Source organism: Amblyomma mixtum, chromosome 8 (genome assembly GCF_055824585.1).
Source record: "Amblyomma mixtum isolate Tamu chromosome 8, ASM5582458v1, whole genome shotgun sequence".
In the NCBI taxonomy this organism is placed as follows: domain Eukaryota; kingdom Metazoa; phylum Arthropoda; class Arachnida; order Ixodida; family Ixodidae; genus Amblyomma; species Amblyomma mixtum.
The window spans coordinates 48,980,884-49,003,713 of record NC_143019.1 but is presented as its reverse complement, the minus strand read 5'-3'; the positions used below and the strand labels follow the sequence as shown (position 1 = coordinate 49,003,713).

Genomic DNA, 22,830 nt, shown 5'->3' with positions numbered 1-22,830 from the left:
CTTGACCCCCTCGAACGCCCCCATAATGACCGGGTAGTACTCGCCTTGGATCTTAAAGGGGCATTTGACAATGTAACAAATGAGATCATACTCACTAACCTAAGTCACACCGACTGTGGCCTCAATACATTCCAATACATAAGACAATTTTTAATAGATCGTCAATCCTACCTTCGAATTCAAGATAGAGACCATGGTCCTTACCTACTCGGCACGCGGGGAACCCCTCAAGGCGCGGTACTTTCCCCACTGCTCTTCAATCTGGCCATGATGCACCTGCCGGCCCAGCTGATTGGTGTCGCCGGCGAGCAGCACGCCCTGTACGCCGATGACACCACCCTGTGGGCCACGCAGGGCAGCACAGGAGACATTGAAACCAGCCTGCAAACAGCGGCGACGATAGTAGACCGCTACGCCCGCCGCTGCGGTCTTCAATGTTCCCCTCAAAAATCGGAATTTGTGCACCTCCGCCCCTCACAGAAGTGCACAACTAAAATATCTCTCTCTCTTGAGAGTGGTCCCATACGCGAAAGTGATGAAATACGGGTACTCGGACTCTACATCCACAAAGACAGGCGGCCAGACACTACATTGGCCAAACTCCGTAAGGTGGGGGACCAGGTGGGCCGCATGGTCCGCCGGGTCTGCAACAAACGCGGAGGGTTACGAAGTAAGGATGCCTTGCGGCTGGCAAACGCCTTCGTAACTAGTCGAATTCTCTATTCGACTCCTTATCTCCACCTACGGAAACAAGAGGAGGACGCCCTTGAGGTCATCCTTCGCAAAATTGTTAAACGTGCCCTTGACCTCCCCATCACTACTTCAAACAGCCGGCTTATGGCTCTTGGGGTGGTGAATACTTTCCGGGAACTCCGGGAGGCGCACCTTACAAACCAGTACACGCGCTTGTCGCTAACGGAGTCGGATCGCCGCCTTCTTGCTCGACTCCATATCCAACACACCCCTCCAATGGAAGACAGGTTTCGCATCCCGGAACTGTGGAGACGTGCCCTCCACGTGCGGCCTCTTCCAGCAAACATGTCACATGAAGACCATAATGGTCGGCGCCTGGCACGAGCGGAAGCGCTAGCCCGATATTATGGCAACAAAACAGGTGTATACTACGTGGACGCCTCCGGCCCTCACCACGGGGGATGGTACACGGCCGCGGTAGTTCACAACAGCAACACAGTTAACGGCCTAACTTTCAGAGCCCGCAGTGCAACACAAGCAGAAGAGGTCGCGATTGCTCTCGCGGCCTCACATTCCAATTCAAAATACATAATCACCGACTCGCGAGGGGCCTGTCGGAACGTCGAACAAGGCTGCACTCCCTTCCTAGCCTATCGAATATACCAAAATTGCATACGGGATACGGACCCCGCACACCGTTACCTCATATGGGCCCCTGCTCATCAGGGGTTGGCAGGAAACGAGGCAGCAGACGCAGCCGCCCGCGCGCTCTCTCACCGGGCTGTTTTCTCCTCCCCGTCCGATCAGGAGCCCGATTTTAATCCGGTCTATACATTCAAAGATATTACAACATATTATCAAAATTGTCATCGCCTTTACCCTAGCCCATGTAAAGGCCTGAAGAAGGCGGATGAGCGGCTCCTTCTCCGCCTTCTCACCAATACATTGCTGTGCCCGGCAGCGCTAAAACATTTTGACCCCTCCTTTAGCGGCAGCTGCCCCCACTGTAGTGCAGTGTCTTCTGACACCTATCACATGGTGTGGGCCTGCCCCTCCAACCCCGCTATTCCCCCCATCCCCAACCCAAACCGGGAGGACTGGGAGGCGACCCTGCTCGGCTGCCACGACTTACAGGCCCAACAAGCCTTAGTCGGGCGCGCCCGGGCGGCGGCAACCGCCACTGGGGTCCCATACTAGGGACCTCCACCTAGTGTTTGTAAGGATCGGTCCCTTACGGGCTGATCCAAACATACCTCTCATTCGTAATAAATGTTTTCACCACCACCACCACCACCTCTGAAAATGGGACAGGAAACAACAGATGGCTCCTGCAATGCCTCCTATTGACAACCGGGGAAATTGACAACCACCACAAAAAGTCAGGAACGCGGCAAAATTTGTAGAAGCGGTGCGAGGAGCAACAGAAAAAATGTATTTAGAAAAATAAGAAACAGTTAGGTGAAGTTAGGCTGTGATGTAGATTTCCATACCGTGAATGAAAGCGCAGGCTGCATACGCACCTTTCGCCCCGCGCTTCAATAATTGCAGAAAATTTTATTTTTAAAATCCGACTTAATTCTTCGCCTTCTTTCTAAAAGAAAAAATGTGCTACAAATATGCTCGCTAATCTCTCACTTAAACTTGTTAACCAGCGTAAGGGAAATAGCAACAAAATCTGTTTTTGACAGAGGTACTTGGGAAACAACATAAGTGCCATCTAAAAATCTTAAAGGAAAAATTATGCACAATCATTAATTCTGTGCTTCTAGATCCTTTAGTGCAATTATTTCTTTTATGAAATTGACTTAGTGTTTCATTGGAACAGGCATGCGGACGATTTTGACCTGCATAACTCAGTAGCACCGTAACCCTACTCTTATAAGGGGCCAAAAAAAAAATTAAGCACAATTAGACAGCAGAACACAAAGCAAGAAGAAAGTAACTCCATTCTGTTATTCCCGGCCTTTTAGGGTAAAATGACAGAAGAAAAGTGCAAGCAATACAATTTACTCAACACGATCGATTCCTTGTCTTTGTTGATTTGATCGTTGCTAGAACTTCAACTCCTGAAAAACTGCAGGATTTACGACGTTGGTAACGTAAAAGCGCTAATAACTTTCCCTTCGTGAACTCCTCGAACAGCAACGCGCATGCGACAGGCATCAACAGGTGGCACTCGGTGCCTGTGCGAGCCAAGCCCGAGCGACCTGCGCCGCGGAGACGAGAACGCAGCCAGGGATCTTAGGCTCCGTGTTCCACTGCCGACTACGGCGGAGTGAAGGAGCCGCGCTTCGCAGCTCGGACCGCACCGCGATCGATGATCCCGTACCCTCGACGCGCCGCTGCCTGCTAGCCTCGTCACCGGGGACACGCCCGGCCGCACCGCCTATGCAACATGGCGTCCTCTGCATAACAGTTGTTCGCATGAGAAGAGTGCGCTGCGACAGAGATCTTCACCCGTGTCTCGTCGGTCTGGTCGCGTTCTTAATGCAACCGCGATGATGAAGCGGTGTTGCGACGCTGGGCTGCGCGGTGCGGTCGCAGCAGCTTTCGTAGGAGGTAAGCCCGGCGAGTGTTTCTCCTCCTGTACGTCTGCGCAAGCCCCTGTTGCATCCGCACACTGCAAACACGCATTTAGGAAAACAATTTCGCACAAAATATCCCCGCTAAAAATTTACATCAGGTGCTAATAGGCGTTGATCTTGTGAATGAAGCGTCTCACGCCATGAAAATATATTCCATGCGCACGTAAAGTATTCCAGCTTCGGCATATCCAGAAAAAGCATAATAAAACACTTAGAGAGGATTAAGAAGCGGGTGATCGTTCTCGCAACCAGAGTCATCATACAACACTTATAGTCATGTGAAGAAAATGGCTTGTCAGCCGGTTCACTTTCAATTTCCGCTATGACACAAACAAAACATGCATTACCGAGCAAGAACCTCATATTATGAAAGCTCTTCTAGAAGCGTGTAAAGTTGTGTGCATGTTCTATGCAAACAGAGCCTTAGGTGTGCGCAACGAAAGATAACAAATTGCCCGCTGCTACGCGAGGTAAGCTTCTCCGCGCAACTCATGTTAATGCAGTGGTGCACTCTTTACAGGGGCATGCTCTGAAAAAAAAAAAACACGTTGAGCAAATTAGCAGCGATTCAGGCCGATAGTGCGTACGTTCACGGCGTACTGCAATATACTGATTCTCATAAATATTTACTCTTCCTCCATCACGCGCCAAAAGCATTGCGTAAGATAAAAAAACAACCTTTAGGCATTAAATGTGCAGTACGCCAGAAAGTGCTTCCTGCAGTGTTTTTAAATTAAACGACTCATGTTCAGACCTAGTTTGCATAAGGAACACTGAATGAGCTGGCCGATCAACGGACTGTGAGAGTATGCATTCTATGAAGCTACTTTCATGCCTGGCAGAGGTTTCTGTGCTCCTGCCGCACACATCACTGAACGCAAAGCGGGGGAAATCGGAGCGAATGTGTGATAACAGTGCTAGGCGACTTTAAAATGTTTCAGAATGCACTGGTGGAATGGTGCTGCATAAAAACCAAAATAAGTGTAGCTTTGTTACTGAAGACTCAAGTGTATTAGTTTTGGGTGAGGATTCGCTGGGAGCATTCCCCGATCGGAGCGCTTTTCCCGATGCATGCAGTCTGTTTCCAGCCCCCCACCTAACCTAATAAGTTTATTTTCTGTGCAAGCCGTGTTCCTTGTTGCGTTCTGCGGCTGCCTACGGCAAGAAGCATGAGACTTATTCAGAACGCAGCCACAGTTTCCGGTTAAACCTTGCTTTGTAGCATTTTATTCACGCAGTTCCGCGTAACTAAAACACTCATTTGCGCAACACTTGGTAGTCGGCGACTACTCGCCATTGCACACATTGTACGTTCTAGCCTACTTTCTTCCTTATTCTATAAAGACACAATGTAAATTATTATCAAGGAAGACATGGCATGAAATGAGGTGGGTTGAAAAAAAAATTAAAGAACTTCATTTCCAACACTGTAGGGCACCTGAAAATTTGCTTTCCTACAGCAACACACGATAATCAGCGTACACTTTCTGAGCGTTATAACAGCTAGAACCCATTGTTTGAAGCACTCACTTGCCGTTTTCAGTTGTTGTCACCCCCCCCCCCCCCCCTCTTTTTTTATGACTAGACCTATCTCTCAAAATCAGAATAAGTTTATTCATATAATACAGCCAATACTTGAGCTGTATATTGTAACTTTACGTTAATAGAGATGCATAGAAAGTAAAACACAAAAGATTACGTGTTTTTATCACTGCACATAATTTCAGTATACTGAAATAATTTCTAAGTGGGCTTTTACGGGCAAATATTATCAGCATGCGATAACATGTTTAATTCTAACGAACTTTATTAAAACTTAAATTGAAATTATTGAAACTTATTGAAATTAGCAAAGTTTCAGTATAAAAGGAAGCACAAAAAATAGATTAGATTTATGTTTAGTGACGCGTAGCTTGAAAGCAACCCTCTGTATAGTGTTTCTACGGTGACATCCAATTCACGAGACCTCACCACCCTTGCCGATTAGCTAAACCGGTTGCTACGGGCGATGTGCTGAAACGCTGATAATGAGAAAACTCAGCTTGAAAAAAATAAAGAAACGTGTGAGTAACCGCGTAATTTGTTTTATTCCCAGTGATACTATGCGCCTGTTTTGCCGAAGCCATTGACTACGAGGAAACTGTAGTTTGGCAGCCGGACCCTCAGCACAAGTATGTCGCTTTGCGGGTGAGTAACAAAAAAAATAATGTATAGTGTACTCCGAAACAGCGTATGAGTGTAGGCGCGAGCTAAGAATCATCACCCTTCTGAATTCCAGCAACGTTCGTTTTGGTCATGGACATTCATGGACATTCATGGTCATGGAGGACGTTTTGGTCATGGAATGTCCATGGTCATGGACATTCGTTTTAGACATTCATAAGCAGGACGGCGCTCCCATGCAAGCAATGACGTATATCAAAGTAGACCATGATTAGTCGTCAAATGTCCAAAGGTCGATCGCCTAAAAGCCAACCGTTGCGTGAATAAGCACGTGGTTTGTACGATAATCAACCTGTAGCCAACGTTTGTTGTTTGGAAAAAGCCGGAAGTAAGTTCCAATAGCGCTCACATAACGAAATTCGAACAGCACACACTGGTGTTGTTGGCTTAGGCAGTAGGCATATTCTGTCATCTGAAAAAACGCAAACCTTCGCAGGAAGTCAAACCACGAGTCCAGAGTCGAGCTGATGAACCCAAAGACATGGAGCTTGGGGAGACGGCAGACGATAACGGTAAGTCGGTAGTCCCACTCACCAAATACACCGAAACTATACATACTTAATACTATATATCAGCTGAATTTTGAAATGGTGTCGACGTAAGAAAGGACCCTTGCGTAAGCGTTCTGCGAAATGACTGCGCCCTTGTGGGAGACAGAGACAATTCATCTCGTCTGCACGATGTGATGTAGCCGAACTCTTTAGCGACAGAATCTTCTCAGTCCTTACATAATGCGCACGACGCAGGCCTGTATGACTCACGGCATTAGCGAATAAGCATTTTTTCTTCCACTTCGCACCCTGTTCTAACACCCTCGCCCTTCCCCCCCCCCTCCCCCCCGCACACACACACATAAAATTATACAGCACGCCAAAGTCGTGCTCGACCTCAAACAATCCTTCTCCAGGTTTCCTTATATCGGCGTTTTGTTCAGATATTTCGGACGACATTGTTAACAGTGATTAAAACAAGCGCATCAATATTACACACAAAAAAGTCGCTAAAGACAACGCCGTCTAATTCTTTTTTCTTATTAAAAACGAATTGCATGGCCTTTCTGGGGATGTTGATGCTAATTCCGCAGCAAAAGACGCATGTGTTGCTGACAAAATCTGATTAAAAAACGAAACAATTATTTTTCCCGCCACTTGTGACGTCAAGACGGAAAGGGACTTCGTGATTCCCGACTAGAAGTGGATGGCAGCGTAGCCTGGCCTCAGTGATCAGTGAAAAAAAAAAACTCTTGGCGTTACCACATTTTTCTTGGCGAAAACAGACGATGGTGACAATACTCACATTTCATTTTTCGGCCTTTTCTAGGTTTTAGAAGCTCTACTTTCTGTTAGAGTAGTGTCTTTGTGATTAGAACGCGGTAACCTACCGACGCAGGGCCAACTTCAACTAGTCCTCAAAGTCACTTTATTCTGAGTGCACAAATGAGGAAGTCGAACACAAATGTCGCTGTGCTCGTCGAAATCGCCTATATCGCGTTCTTTCTTTGGCCGCCTATGGTAGCCGTTTTACCTTCGCGTAGATCTGTACGCACATCGCTCCTATCAGCTCGTACGTGACCTTGAAACCGAATGCGAAGCTTGACTCTGGGGGTTCACACTTCATCCGAAGAAGAGCGCTCGCAAAAATAGGCAGTGGTTTGATTAATCCTGGAGGATTGCGAAAGAAACGAGGACAGAGAGAGAGAGAGGCGATGGAGAGCGCGCGGCAGCGGCGGCGGCCCCGGCACGCTAGCTATATGCGCCGCTACTGCGCATGCGCACCTGGCGAACGCGGCGGCGGCACGTCTGAGTCACCCGCGCAGCGACGGCAACGGCGCGCCAGCTGTGCGCCGTGTGACGTCACTGCTCCTCGCGCATGCGCAGTATGGCCTCTCATCGGCTCCGCGAAATGGCTCGGCGACTAGCGTAGTGTTGCTTTCACAACAAAATTTGCTCTTCCTTGCAGCAACAGAACCTGCATCAGCAAGTGTGAATGCCCCGCCATCGGACTCTCAAAAAGTGGAACCTCCCGCAAATGGTGAGTTGATAAGTTATTTGAGTATATGGGTTTAGATACGCTAGGATACAATGACCATCTCCGAGTGATTCTCTCCCTTAAAAAAAGAAAAAAGGACGAAACGTCTGAGTCGCACGGGTAATAACAGTCACTGCGCGTTCAAAATAACTGCCGCTTCACAAATATTTGTCATAGCTGTAGAGATGACCGCATAGAACAAAACAAAACAAAGACTCTCAGCTATTGCTGATTTGGGCACTCGTGAAGGAACAACGTCCCGCAAAAACGATTCCAGCGAATTATATCTTCGTACGTTAAAAGACCGGATATAACGAAATGCACTAGAGCTATGCGAACGCGCACAGCACCGGTACCTCTTTCGAGGCTTCTACTCTTGAGCGCATGTAAAATAGTTGGGTCACGCAATTATTCACAAAGAATATTCACAGATATGAAAAGCGCGCACCCACAACGGGAAATATCTCGCAACAGTTCGACACATCGTGCACAAAATGTGCGCCAAATAGTGCAATTTCGGCCCCGCGCTGCCACCAGTGAGCTTCTTAACGTCAGTATACTGACAATACAAGCCTGAAACATCCTTTAGTGTCCCAAGCGGCGTGGCAGGCATCAAATTTCAACACTGCGGTACAGTTAGCGTAACGGATAGCGCAGCGCTAACTTCTCGCTGCCCACAGCGCCCCCGGCGGCGGGCGCCGCAGCGGGCAGTGGCGTTCCGGCGCCTGCGCCCGGCACGCCACCCGTGCCCCCGCGAGCCCCAATCCCAGAGTTCTCGTTCGGCGTGTGGAACGCCACCGACGGCACCGTCTGTATCCTGGCCAAGTTCCAGGTCTTCTTCACCATCACCTACGCCAGCAGGGGAGGACTGCAGGTAAAACTATCGTCTGCTATAGCGCGTCTGACGCAAAGCCGAGGAGGTCCTCTCCAGGACGCCCTTAGCAGGCCAACCGTTGTAGAGTTACAGCGAACCCGAAATCAGGTGGCGGTACGGACTCGGCACTACCGCGCATGCGCACAAGTACTGGCAGTAGCACAGTGCAGTGCAATGCGAGCTCGTGCTCTGCATCGTCATAGATACCGGCGTTCTGACCCCATGTGCGCCCAGCGCACGGAGAGCTATGACAGCCTTCTACCGGCGCGTGAGGACATAAGTATTCGTCTGCTTTGCAAGTTCCAGCCTATACCCGCCAACGCAATTTACTCATGCACTCTTCCCACGCCTCGCTCTCTGTTTGTTTATAATGTGCTAGCATTGCTATAACCTTAGTTTCGTAAAATCTGTCCTTGTAGTGTTGTGTGATGCCGCCTCCCCCTTTTAGAGGGCCTCTTAGAGAGAAGGTGACCTTTGTATAAGCGAAATGTACGACGAATACTGCTAACATTGATTTATCGCATCGCATATAGCATGACCGCCTGCGAATTTTTGATCACCACTTCCAACAGCGTGGCATAGAAAACAAGAGTAAACCTTCTTGCTATGTTTACCTGGCCTAGCCCATCGTTTTTTTTTTTGTTTGTATGTTTGCTTCTGGCTAGAGATCAGAGCTTCTGCAAAACGTCAGAACTTCTTTTATCGACCCATTCCTGCCAAAAGAAGGCCAGTGACGTACACGCATGTTTGCTTCGCGATCCAGCCGACAATACTTAGTGCGCATAGTAACGCATTTGCGGATTAGTATTGTTAGAGTCAGTTGAAGGTTAAGCATTTGTTTTCGGTCACCGTTCCCTCTAGCGAACATGGCCCGCGTCTATGGCACAGCCGCTACGAACGGCTCCTACCCAGCGCATGGCATAAGCTTTCTCGTACAGCAAATACAAAGCGGCAGTGATTGAACTATAAAAAAAAATGAAAAAAAAGGTATGTACACAAAGCCGATGACTAATCCATGGCCTCCACGCCAGTAAAGTTGTGTCTATACGTAGAGGGTGCGTCAAACGTTCCCAGGAAACGGGGTCTGCTTTCCTGCGCAATTAAGATGCATACAAAGTTGCCTATGTTCTCAGATGTGAGAATGATACCCTTCCTGCACACTACACGTACGGATCAAAGACTTTTGACGCGCCCTGTACATGACTGCAAATTCAGCTTGCATTTCCCACTATGTGCACGTGGACGTTTCAGTCGTATACTTGCGAACAGACGAACTTAGCCTGCGCCGTGGGGTGAGATTTATATTTACTCCTTCCCTCACAGGAAGGATCAACAACAATATGTAACCTCTATGAGCTTGGATATTCTATGAATTGTACGCGCCGTTTATGAGCAGAACGCTCCAGGCGATTTGTGAGCGCAGAGGCGCGAGCTTCAGAGTAATTTTTGTCAGTGTTTCTGCCCCAACAAAACATCACTGCAGAAATTGGCTTATCTATAGTGTAAAAGAGCGCACATTATAGTGCACGAGACGCTGTCCGACGGAGAGGACTGCCATTCCAAGAGACTCAGAGTTTTCGGTACTGCGTTACGGTTGTGGGTCAAAAAAGGGGGGAGGGGGGGTAACGTCCCAAAGCGACCAAGGCTATGAAGGACGCCGTAGTGAAGGGCTCCGGAAATTTCGACCACGTGGGGTTCTTTAACGTGCACTGACATCGCACAATACACGGGCCTCTAGAATTTCGCCTACATCGAAAATGGAGCGCCGCAGCCGGAATCGAACCCGCGTCTTGCGGGTCAGCAGCCGCGCGAAATAACCACTCAGCCACCGCGGCGGCCGTGTGTGACATCGACAGGGGACAGCCTTCGCAGAAGTTTGCTGAAGTTTTCCTCGCCATGCTCTAACGCAGACGGTAACTCTGAAAATGCCCGAAAGCGCCAAGGCCAAGGGCATCTGTGCCACGGAGGACCAGGAGCCCGTTCTGGAACTCACCTGGCCTGTATTCCGCTTCATACTCATGTTCTCCAGGGTGAGTGTGTCACGCATGAACACGCGGCCGTCTCGAGTTGAAAACGGTACATAGTGCAAAGGCTCGCGTGTACTTGGCTGCCCCAGAGCACAAGACTCGCGTGCAAGTAAAATGCGGATGTTTCCGGTACAGAAGTAATACTTAGGTGGAAACAGGCGACAGAACTCTCACATCGCATTTCCTATTCTGTTTTCTTGCCAGTTGGAGGTCACCACAATCACATCACAAAAAAAGCATACACACTGCTTTCTTAAGTCAGCTTTCTCATCGAACGGGCCGTTTTGAAGACGCCGGAAAGATTTCTGCCAAGGGGTAACATCTGAATGCTAAAGTGAACATATTCTGACGAAGCACGGTTGTTGTTATAAAAAGATTAACGCTTCACACGAGCGTCTTCAGCTCTTCCTTGTTCCTCGTCTGAAGCGCTATCCTTTTCATAATTGGATGAACTACCAACTAGCGCAGCCTTCCGCCTTAACCACGACTCTTACTAGTACAATTGTACAGACCCCAGGGTAAACACCTAGCTTCTCGCAATCGGCGACGGGAAGAGACAGAATTGACACACGAGTGAATAGAGTGCACGTTTTCGAGAATACTTATTTTATACATAGGTATCAAGATTATTAATGCCCCGGTGCTCATTAGAATAGGTGCTGAGAGATGCGCTGTACTCAAGAAGCGGTGACTTCCTTCTCCGCAGGTTCCGCCGGTGAACGACAAAGGCCGCGGGTCGTGGAAAGTCAGCGGAATGGAGATCCAGTTCAACACGAACTCCCCTTTCTTCCCGGGAGCCACGAACGGTGAGCTGAACCAACGGTTACACCCTCCGTCTGCTCATTCCCTCCCCCTTTCCCCTTACTGTTCACCCTCCTTCACCGGACACTCTTGCCTTGACTACTCCCTGAGTCTCTTTCCTCCCCCGCGTCCCGCCCCCTCCCCCCCCCCCCCCCCTCCCCCACGTACAGTGGCCTCGGGGTTCTTTACCCCTTCTGCCACCTGGGAACAACGCCTAAACACTGCATAACTTGGCTTCGGCGTTTTGCTACCACAGCTGAGGCAAGTTCCAGCCATGTACCACAGATGCATCCAAGGGTCACTACTGTCTGCTATACACTATTGTTCTCGAGGAAAACAACGTTCAAAACACGTGGCACACTAAAAGGACGTGGCATAACGAAGGCCCAGGGCGAGCGCTAAGCTCACAGCTTACCTTACTGCCGTAGTTGTTTTTTCCCTCAGAATGCACGATGTCTTACAGCGGCAGCAAGCAAGGAAGCTGGCGTGCAACTACTGGACTAACTTGTGCCTTCAAAAGAAACGAAATAACTCGGCGGCGGCGGCGACGGTGGGGCGCGCACTTGCCGTTTATCGGAATAAGAACGACCGTGGCAGTAGGCTGGGCTCTATTTGAACGTGACACGGGACTTTCCAGATAACGCGCGTACATCGTCACCAACAGTCCCGAATATCTCAACGAATATCGGACGCACTGAATCGCCGGCTATGAAGAAAGGGCTCTAGCATGAGCCCGCGGACACGACGGTCCGTTCGCCCGCGGCCCGCGCATCACAGCGCACGGGCCGACAGGGCGCCTCTCAATGTGGTGACGCATGAACACGTAGTGCGCGGGCCGCGGGCGAACGGACCGTCATGTGAATTGACCTTTAGTTCCGCGTGATAAGCGGGAACGCATGCGACTCGCAGGCTGCACATTCGAAAATGACGCGAGGTAAACGCTCACAAGAGCCTTGGTGCAGAACGTCGTTAGCGTGGCTAGCGCTTGATGCAATGATGCAAGTAAGACGTCTGTTCAAAAGGTGTTTGGGCGTCTCGCTTCTTGAACGTACATTTCAAACTTATTCTTAATTTAAGCCGCGTCATGACAGAGAGATATGGCACAGCGCGATCCGCTGCCGCGCGCCGTCAGTGTGCACGTGCTGACTGGTCCCGAAGCGGCAGGCTTGCGCGCAGCTGGGCGGCACCTGGCGCCATCTTGCGACATCAGGACAATTTACGCACGCGCAGTGGCTCCCACGCAGGCGGATTGCGGTAGCGGCCACACGTCGCGCGATGCTTAATTACTAAGAAGCTATAAGACAGGTTTGAAATTATCCAGCAGCTGAAAGACAACCCTCTAGAATAAGTGATCCGCTAATAATCCTCCGATGTCTTCAGCTTTGTCCACTGGAAATTTACTACGTTCTCTAGAAGACGCATTTTTGGGTAGTGATCGGGTTTAACACATTTTTAAGAAATCTGTTTGGGATGCAAGAATCCGAGCAGACAGAAAACGAAGGCCCTAAATTACTGTCTGACCCCACGCATAGAACTGACAGTGATGCACATTTTACAACGCACGGTCGACTCACTACCTCACAGCTGGCAAGCGGACAGCTCGAAGCTCGGACAACATGACCCTGTTCGAGACTCCAATGGGCGAGTCGTACTTCTGCCCGACGCCCAAGCTGGTGACACTGACGGATTCTCGCGGCGGACGCAAGGTGGCGGTGCAATTCAAGGACCTGCGTATCCAGGCGTACGACTTTCAGGGTACCTACGGACCCGGTGAGTAATCAGAACATCGCTTTCGTGCAGTGACAGCGTTAACGCTCGTATCTATGACTGAATGATAAAAGGCTGTTGTATCGCCCCGAGCCGTTAACAAGAGAAGTGGAGAGGGACGAAGAACATGGGGAGGAGGAAGATGGAGTGGAATAAATGCAAATACTTCTTGCGGGAGCACTAGCCGTAGTTAACGTTTGGCGCAGCCGACAGGATGAGCGAGCCCGATGCGGATGCTCTTTCTAAATTGCATAAACGAGAGCCAAAGCAGCTGCCAGATGCACATACGCGTGACCCTGCAGTAAGTGGGAATGTAAACTGGAACTCGAGAACTGATTTTTTTTTATTTGCTGTATGCTTTCGAAAGAAAAGCAGTGAGAGGCGATCAATTGAATTGATGCAGAGTGAATGTGAGAGCATTCTTCTCTACCTGCTGTTCCTTTGCGCGATCGTTATGCAGCCTGCAGCACAAACTGTACCACTATACCCACGAAACACAAAAAGCGCTAATAGACGTCTAAAAAAAGTCTCGGAAAAAAAAGCTTGACATCTAGAAGAAGTTTCACCTAAGCAGTTTTTTAGACTTAGACGTTTACTAGCCCTCTATTAGCTCTGCTAACGCTACGCTTGTATACGGCTAGAAAACTTCTGAGGTAGAACTTTTCTAGAATTTTTTTAGACGTTCCTTTTTTTTTTCGAAATGGGTGCCTGTATTATTTTACGCATTTCAAGACTGATTTTAGTGCTGCCTTTAAATCCTCTAAAGCTTTAAAAATGTTATAGTTCATTTTTCTGGTATACACCACTCAAAAATGAACTGAAAATGAAAAATGAACTCAAAAATGAACTCAATGAGCCCACATTACAAGGGATGTATGGCTGTAGTAATGAGCCATAAATGTATGTGCTAGCACACTTTTCAGTCACTGCGTTACTCTTTATTGAATCCAGTGCATACACCCACACAAAAAAAGAAAGGGACCAGGAAATTAATGCTAGAAGCCATGGAGCGGTAAGCACTTGGATGGCGGGATGTGGATGACACTGAAGAGCTCGCTAGGTGTTCCAAAAATCGCTTTTCTTGCAAGGAGGATGCCAACTAGACGGTAACAAGGGGAAGTCAAATCCAGCTCTGTTCAGCAGCCTGCAGGAGTGAAAAATATTAGAGTAACCAAAAGCACAGTCAGTCAGGTGCATGTAGAATGGCCAATGAGGAGTCGGAAGCAAATAAGACCAGGAAATGGCAAGGAGTGACAGCACAGGCAATAAAATAAGCTAATTAAAAACATAGATGCATATGATGTCACTGCAAGCGGCATTTCAGCAGAGTGCTACGGCTCACCATAAACTCAAGAAGTCAATCACTGTGGAGGCCTTTAACAGAAGCAAAATCCAAACAGCGTGCATGGACACTGAAAGCCAAGCAGTCAATAGCAAGTGCACTGCCTTACTGTGATGCACACTGTACTCATAGAACCTCCTAAGCGGCATCTTGCAAACAGGCTTTCTCTTACCTGCAAGATGTGGCTGAATCAAAAGTGGTTGATGTTTGACATCTTGCACCGTCGCATGAAAACATAGCAGAGATGCTGCTGTCCTGGTAATGCCTGCATCACTTCAGTAAACACCAGAGATGTGTTAAATCTTGGACCTTAACTTGACAGCCACACAGGGCACATCTGAAAAATAAGACAAATAAAAGTGCGTGTGTATAAGGTTCCTAACACTGCATTGCCAAAGAAGCCCTTTCTAATCTGTACGATGAAGCTCAAACAGTGGACAAGAGATTACTTACACCACTGCAAGAGATTACTTACACCACTGCACAAGAAGCATTAGTCCAGATTCCCACCTCAGAACTGAAACAATCTCCAGGCCAAGTCGTCTGAACAACCAAGTACAAGGTGCTGCTATTAATTTGCGTGAAACTAGACCAGGTCCTTGCTCCTCCGGCCAACAGTTGGAGTTCTAAAGGGCAAACAAATAATGGGGCTTGTGGAATGAACATTAGCAAAGAGCCTAGACCTATACAAGAAATCATGAAGTGAAAGAAAAGGAAGGAGTTGCAAAGCGTGCTTACCAAAACTTGAGAAGTTGAGCAGGCAAGGAGGTCCTCTGAAAACCACTGTTGAACAGCCTGTACCCAAAACGAAATGTACACAGTGAAGTAGGGACAACGCCAGCTGTGCACGGTGCAATGGTTTTCCGAAAAATAAAAGCTGCCATGCCTGCAAAGATCCGTAGTACTTCACTGCACTGTCAAAACAGCCTGCACACATACAGAGCAGCACCACTGAGTAAACTACCTTTGTGCCGGGGCTCTCAATCGCAATGAAATAAAATCTTGACGCAGTTAAGATAACCAAAGCCTTTTTAACGCGAGTTTCACTGACGGCAATCACAGCAAGGAGAATTGGAGCACACAGGTGGCCAGATGAGAGTCCTTGGCAAGAATACCGTTCACCTTGTCATCGCCTTGGTAAAGAAAGCAACTCGCATGCGATAGCAGCCTAGTTGTATCCACTTAACAAAAGCTCAAATACATGCAAATGCCCTGTTTTAATACATTCAACGCTGCACTTTGGTATGTAAAACAATGGCTGATACTGTTTTGTGATTTGTAAACCAAAGGTTCAATCAGGCGCGTTAGCGGCTTAGCCGGCAAAGCCGCGGCACTTTCACCACAGAAGAGATATGGAAGGTTACTTACTTTTCCGGAAAACGAGGCTCACATCTCAGGTAGTAAACGATACCGCAGAAAAAGAGGAAAATGCAGACTGCAGCGGCGTGAAGTGCCAACCAGCGCGGAAAAAAGTGCGCCGCGAAACGTACTACAACGTGCACAGCATCCGCTTCGCGCGCGTAGCTATCGCTAGCCTCTGCAACGCCAAATGACCAAATGAAGTACTAAATTTCTAAACGTAAAAATAAACAAATCATCAAAGAACCAAAAAACAAATTGAATCTAATACTTTCATGTAAAACTAAGCACTTGCAGCTTCCACTAAGTTTTTTTTCTGCTTTAAACGGCTAAAACCACTTTGGCAAACTATCCTGCATCGCCACCGTGCGGAGCGACAACAAGCAGCAAGCTGCGGCGTGACTCAAGAAAGATTGGCTCCAAGATACGCCGCCACGAAAAGATAGCGCGCGGGTGATCTGCGCGATAAACCGCGCGAGCGAGCCCGGCGAAGGCGGCGGGAAGGCGGCGAAGGCAGCGTGCGCTGCGCATGTCAATCCGCATGCTGCCGCCAGCTCGCCGAGGCGTAACAGAGGCGTTCGCAACATGAAGCAAATTTTTTCACTCGCGTCGGCTTTCAGGGCAATTATATGTTACCTAAATCCAGCCTTACGAGTGGCGGGTTAGCTGCACTCGATGTGGAACGTGATTCGGGCTCCGTAGGAGAAAACGCGCTTTCTGTGTTCGAATACAAAGAGCGGTCTTTGCACCGGCGCGCCTGCTCATCGAAACGTCAAGCAGGCGAACCATCTAATTTATGTGCCGTGATTTACAGCATGTTTAATCCACGGTGGCAACTCTCTGCTGATTACTGGCGCATCTCCTTGACGTGGTCTCAAGTTCCACGTGTTAGAAACAAGTCTAGAAAAACATCGGACTACAGATGTTTCACAGAAGTTTCACAGCAAACGTCTGACTGCAGATGTTTAAGAAACGTCGCAGAGGAAACTTCTTCTTGTCGACATCTATGAGACGTTTGAACACAGCGCAAGACGTTTGTAGTCATTTGAAGCTGTTCTGAGACGTTCGTAAGACGTTTTGTGTTTCGTGGGTACGACCACTATTTGTAACGTCACTAAGCCATTATCACTACTAGAGCCCAATCACTATCACCTAGCTGTCACTGAAGTGATGAATTTTTATGGCGCAAGGGCATCTGTGGCCAAAGAGCGCCACGGAACAAGGTTGTTTTTACTACTCAAGGAGGGGTCAACGACCCATTTCCCAAGCATTTCACCCCAAAGAAGCCGAGCACTAGGCAGGGGAAAGCTTGTACCCATTGTATCACTGGTGGGTACACGGCGGCGCTGGGGATCGAACCTCGCACTTTCTGCATGCGAGGCGACCTGTCACTGAAGTGTCTTTACAAAGTTGATATCGCCGGTGTTTCATTATAACTGGTGTTATAGTAGGCGGCAAAGGCATGTATGTGATGCCCACCACCTGCCAACTATGGCAGGTGGAGGCTTCATAGAGACGCCGGACAGTTTTCGCCCTCGCATTAAAAAGAAAGTTGAAAAGAATAGGAAATAGGGGGGAAAATATAAGCGAGCTGTATACCTGCCCAGAGTGCTAACTGGAGACTAGTGGGAAGCACCTTTGTCCTGTAGTAGACTCGGCCTGGACGATTGTTGTGGTAATGCATACCTGGTCGCCGCCCGAGATTTCGTTTCCTCCGCGCAGCGCATCGCTGCAGCCAGGTGCGCATGGCGGGTGTCCAGGACCCCTTCCCGCAAGACGAGACGGTGCCCATCGCCGTGGGCTCCACACTCGCCGTGGCTGCCGTGGCCGTGGTCGTTGGATACGCGCTCTACCGGTCGGTCTTCGTGCGGCGTGTCGACTACAACACCATGAACTGAGCGTTGCGCCCCCACCATCGCGCGTCTTCGTTGCACACACAGGACCGCGTTCGTGCCACCGCGGAGGGCATTGCTGGGTACTGTCAAACGTGCCTGAAAGCGGATTCTGTGTCAATGTTCAATGTCTAAAAACGAGCAGGCAACGGGTTTAAGCAGTGCTATTTAGTCATACGAGTAACGGAATTCATTATAGGTCGTGTTTAAAAAACGGCAACCTGCCTTACCATTTTCGGAACTCTGCAATACATCGCGATGAACGAACTGTTCAGTGCTACTCGAAAGTTTCGTATACCACAACCAATTACTGACGCCATTGCGCTTGCATGTCTGCCAGCTTCCGAAAACCGCTCTCAGAAGATAGCCACACTTTTAATGCTGTCAGCTTCAGAAAACCGCTCAGTAGGTGGCCACATTTTAATGGAAAAAATTGGGTATGATATGAAAAAACTATGGGGCGTAATAGTACCAATACACGACGCTTATGACGTCATTAGCAGGGCACCCAGCAACGAACTTTGCCTTCACGTGTGCATACGCACGAACTGGAAGCGTCAGGCGTAGCCCAGCTGCAGTAGCGGAGCGTATGCTTGCCTGTATAAATTTCTTAGGCACTTTTGAACAACGCGACTGGAGATGAAGAAACAGCGATTACTGCGCCTTAAACACTCTTGCAAAGATGCGATGACTACCAAAGTCGTAACATCGGCTGTCACAACTGGGAAGCATTGAAGGATGGCTACATGCTTGCAGCCTTGAACGGGTTAGTTAAGAACAGAGGTAAAATGGGCAAAACGGTTATAGCGGTTTAACCTTTGCTGCACTGGTGACAGCTATCCTAGCTCAGGAGTCCACCATGAGGCTTAGAAGCAAACCACTCGAGCTCTGTACATTCATCAAAGGCTGTACGTAACACACACAATTAGCTTCCTTGCAAAGATGAGCAGTCATGATGTGGCTGAGGAGGCGGTTTTTGAACTTATGGGTATATATGGGAGGTTAAATACTTGACATGAACGTTTCTACGTTTCTGACGTTGTTTCGGTGCATACAGAAGATCATGCCGGGTGTCCACATGAATTTTACACTACCCGTGCAGTGCTAAACAGGACAAAGAAACAACATGCAGCGATGAGAACACTGGTATATCAAAAAAGTTGCCGAATCATAAAGCTTGTCCATGCATGTAGCGCGAGTGCGAAGGTGCCAAGCCTAATATTCAAACTGTTTTTTGGCATGCGAGCTAATTTTTTTTACCTTTGTGGTGAGTGTCAGCACGGTCTGAACATTCACGTCTTGAGACATATTAATGTGATCGCATTAGTAGCCCCACTGGGGTCCAAATGCATAGTCGGTCATAGCATTCGCCAAATGGCTGGAGGGAAGCGACGTCAGGCGTCATTCCAGTACAGTATAGTGTGGCGCCGCTACCAGTGTTGTAGCGCCAGTTGATTTTTTTAATATGCACTAGTCCCTCTTGGTAATCACTTTTGACTTCATGGATTTTCTGGTTTTCTCGTTAGATGACACAAGGACAGGCAACAATTCATGTGGACACCCAGTATTTCCTACGACTATGCAGAACTAACAAACGATCGAATGTTCCATGTTACATCTTAAGAACGTACGGCTGTCTTGTACTGAGTCTTCGAGCATTCATCAAGCGGTATCAGGACCAGACATTCCAGCTACAACCAAAGGTCAAGGCCATAATGTCACCTTAGTGCCGCACTACAATATGTGTGATGATGAAGCGTTGGGACGCATAAACCATATCTGTGAAGAAAGTGAATGTTGCCAATCAAAATGCCGATAGACAACGCAGGGCGAAGTTCAGAGGGCAACCTCTTCCTGCACCACTACTGTATTGAGTGCTCTCCAAAGAAGCACAAAACACTTTAGTCCAGTTGGTTCTCGAAGGCCCTTACATACACAAGCGCCTCTGATGTAAACATGTTGAAATAGACTCAAAAGAAGCAAGTTGAGAATGAAGGTTGTTGCATGGGGGTGTCATTAAAGATTGCCGTAACTTCCGGAGAAGTCCAACACACAAGGTACGTGCACGACAGTAATAACATCATTTGCGGAAGAAACGAGTGGTGTGCATCCCATTAACCAACACCTACCTAGCCAAAGTTCACGCGCACGATGCCAGCATATATAAGGCAGCTAAACATTGTTAACTAATGGAATATAATGACACCTTTGCACGTCGAAATGAGGCATCAACCATTTGCAGAGTGCGGAGAGTTGACAAATCAATGCAGTTCTCTGTAAACAAAGCCATGTAATGTGACACTATTGCAGCAGAGTGTACAGCACCTTACATGTAAAAATTCAACATGTAAAACCAACCAATTGCCCATGCTACTGAATGCATGAAGCGATTTAAGTGGTTCACTGGAATAAAAAATTAAGCAACTTAAAAAATAGTGATTATCTTAAGCTCTCCTTTCATACACCTCAGGAATCAAAGCTTGGTATCCAAATAGGAACCTTAAGGGCTTCCAGATAAGTATCCTCAGCCTTTGTATGCTACCTTTGCTTTGTGAGGCTGCGCTATCATATTCACCATATTCTGTGCATAGGGCAATTGAAATAAAGTCTTCCATTCAATACAGGCATTGCTGGATCAATTCCATGCCACCACCGGAATCACTACGAAGAAAGGTCGCAGAACTTCACTATAAGAAAACTGAAGTATGTGTCAAGCTAGCACCAAATTATACTTGTTACTTTTTCCATTATAAAAGTGAATTGCACAGAACTATGCATAATGTAATGTGAGGTTGGACTGCAGAACAGGTTATTTTTCTTCCTGGGCTAGTATTATTGCTTGTGTCTCTTTCAAAAATGTCCATTTCGGCGAAGCCTGATTGGCCGAAATAGAAGTTTTTGAAAGGCACCCAACTAGGAACGGAGGCCCCGGTCCCTACATAGAACTGCTCATCCTCAGGCTTCTGAAAAACTAAACCCAGCAGTGATGTTGTGCATGCGTCAACACATCTGCAGTGTGTACACCGGTGATCAGTGCATGTTTAAGTATGCAGGTGCAACATAGGTCTGAAACTGATGCCGATCAGTTAGAATTCATGGACCGATCTTTTTGGTTGTGAGTATTTCTTGGCATATATGTGTGCATTGTTTATAATTCCCAGCCTTTACTAAGCAATGAGCTAAAACAAAATATACAGACATGAAAACCTTGTTAATAAAACAGAAAACCAAGTTATTTACTCATTCAGCAATGTGCAATCGAGTGCCTCGCTAAGTTTGCCTTGTTGATCACAAGCCAAACACGTCTAAGGTCTTTCCAAGCCTGGGAAGAAACCGTTTTAGCACCGAACGAAAGGCGTCAGCTGTGTACCACCGTCAAGTTGTCTGTGTTTGCAGAAATGCCCTGTAAAGTTCTTTGCCTCAGATGTCAACAATTGCTTAGCAACGTAAGTAAAGAGAACAGTGAATGTGATTGTTCTGTTCCCAATGAAAATTCTTCTCTTGCTGCACATTTCTCAAAAAGGTTAAAAATAAAATTTCATTTATCATACAGCTGACTTCACATAAAATGCCACCACAGGACTCTTAAACCATCGTATACACACTAGAGAGTGCTTGTATGATGTCATTTTGACAGGGTGTCTCACAAAATAACAGTAAAAAAAAACACCCAATTAAAAAACATTCAAAACCATTGGCAAAATTTCATTTATTTGAGTGCCGCACAGTATAAAGGGTAGACATCCTCTGTAAGAAAGATACTTTCAATGTACACAAGGAACAAGTATTTACAGGTCATTGCATCAAGAAGGTAAGAGAATGAAGTCATGTATGTATATACTCCACTGTTCAGCATCCCAAATACAAGCAGCTAATCAACTGCACAAACAGCTGAAATCCTCGGCAATTGGACAGGCTGAGAACACAAACATGCTTCCAACCTGCATCTTTGCTGCCGTACCACAGAGAAAAATTACACATAAAAAACTGAGCTGATAAAGAAGACTCCAGAAATCGCTAAAACTGTACCTGTCTCGCAGTACGGTGACTACTATCAGGCGATTGGGGTTCTACCCAAGTTGTACAAGCAGCCCTTATCTGGGTACAGTTCTGATGTTGCAAGGTATACAGGCACTGAACCACAGCCCACAATGTGAAAACCACATGCAGGCAAAGCCACTGATGTCAGCTCAGCGACATCACCTATATGCTGGAGTACGCACTGTTGCAAGTCCTCCTACAGAAAAAGGTAACTGTCAGTAACTACTTGTAAAATCTGCCTATATATACTGTGCTCTCTGCAAGCAGCAGTTTAACATTGTTAAAATGACAAGTGTTGCAACACTATATTCATAGAGCAAATATCTGGACATCTATGTGAGGTCAATATCTCGATGTATCGAACTCCTCTTCCCCACATCCTTCTGACAACAAACATCAAGGAATGAGTTGGAGAGCGAAAGAGAGCAAAAACAAAACATAACCATCACATGGAGGCAAAAATGTTAATAAAAAAAAATGAAAAAGGGTTCACGAGTCAAAAAGCTGACAACACTTACCCACTGCCCCTCAGCACCATTGGAATGTATTACGCTGTACTAATATTGAAAGGCAGCTGCTCTCGTATACATAAAAAAAAAAAGCTCACTCACACACAAACACAAAATACCCGACTCTACCAACAAAAACTGCTTGTCGACTCCCCCTAAACAGCGCTAAAATGTTCACAACACGTGCCACAACAGTGCTCAACAAAATATATCCACAATGCCTTCTAATATGTAAAACGCACCATTGTCATGATAAAAGCGATGATGGTACAAATATTTGTTCATTACAACACCAACACAAACGATGTAATAGGAAGAAAAATGTGTGACCATATGCAACAACCACAAACCTACAGGTTTCACAACAAACATGCCCGACACAATTTCCGAGAAAGCAAAGTGGGCACCGAACCATTAATTTCTTTTGGGCTTTTTTTTCTTTTCTTCTGAATGGCAAGGAAAATCAGCGAAAAAAAAATGAGCACACAGCCAACCATAACTGCTGTCAATACCCTCTATATACAAATATGCACAGGCTGTCGACCAAAGAGTTTGCTGCGGAAATAAATGAACTGCCTCTCTAAAACAATGAATTTGTGAACGTGACACTAGAAAATGTATGACGCCAACTCAGACTTTACAGTGCACAACATCAGGGTTGCAGGTTGATTAAGGGTGGCTTAGAATTC

The 22,830-nt window shown here is 47.3% G+C and overlaps 1 protein-coding gene and 1 long non-coding RNA gene across 7 annotated transcripts; one reads left to right on the top strand and one right to left on the bottom strand.

Annotated features, from left to right (window-relative positions):
* The first annotated feature begins 2,899 nt into the window (after positions 1 to 2,899).
* Positions 2,900 to 21,428, top strand: LOC149332344 (lysosome-associated membrane glycoprotein 5). 2 transcript variants are annotated; one of them, XM_089557239.1, is made up of 9 exons: positions 2,900 to 3,252; positions 5,374 to 5,465; positions 5,938 to 6,013; positions 7,461 to 7,532; positions 8,210 to 8,403; positions 10,314 to 10,433; positions 11,137 to 11,236; positions 12,816 to 13,001; positions 17,422 to 17,733. In XM_089557239.1, the coding sequence occupies exons 1-9, from the start codon at positions 3,192 to 3,194 to the stop codon at positions 17,595 to 17,597; spliced, it is 1,077 nt and encodes a 358-aa protein (XP_089413365.1). In that variant the 5' UTR covers positions 2,900 to 3,191; the 3' UTR covers positions 17,598 to 17,733. The 2 variants fall into 2 exon arrangements, with proteins under 2 accessions (XP_089413365.1, XP_089413366.1); XM_089557240.1 differs by lacking the exon at positions 8,210 to 8,403 and having other exon boundaries at positions 17,422 to 21,428.
* On the bottom strand, positions 13,915 to 16,787 carry LOC149332345 (uncharacterized). 5 transcript variants are annotated; one of them, XR_016285146.1, is made up of 4 exons: positions 15,709 to 16,787; positions 15,079 to 15,267; positions 14,816 to 14,966; positions 13,915 to 14,677 (listed from the first exon to the last, which is right to left on the bottom strand). It is a non-coding gene; the product is annotated as an uncharacterized LOC149332345 (long non-coding RNA). The 5 variants fall into 5 exon arrangements; XR_016285147.1 differs by having other exon boundaries at positions 15,079 to 15,135; positions 15,709 to 16,785; XR_016285145.1 differs by having other exon boundaries at positions 15,079 to 15,226; positions 15,709 to 16,783.
* Positions 21,429 to 22,830: the final 1,402 nt, after the last annotated feature.

Bases quoted from the DNA above. Each gene is read 5' to 3' on its own strand.
- LOC149332344 (XM_089557239.1), top strand. From the start codon at position 3,192: ATGATGAAGCGGTGTTGCGACGCTGGGCTGCGCGGTGCGGTCGCAGCA. The intron at 5,466-5,937 runs GTGAGTAACAAA...AAACCTTCGCAG, and splicing joins ACAAGTATGTCGCTTTGCGG to GAAGTCAAACCACGAGTCCA. The intron at 6,014-7,460 runs GTAAGTCGGTAG...TCTTCCTTGCAG, and splicing joins GGAGACGGCAGACGATAACG to CAACAGAACCTGCATCAGCA.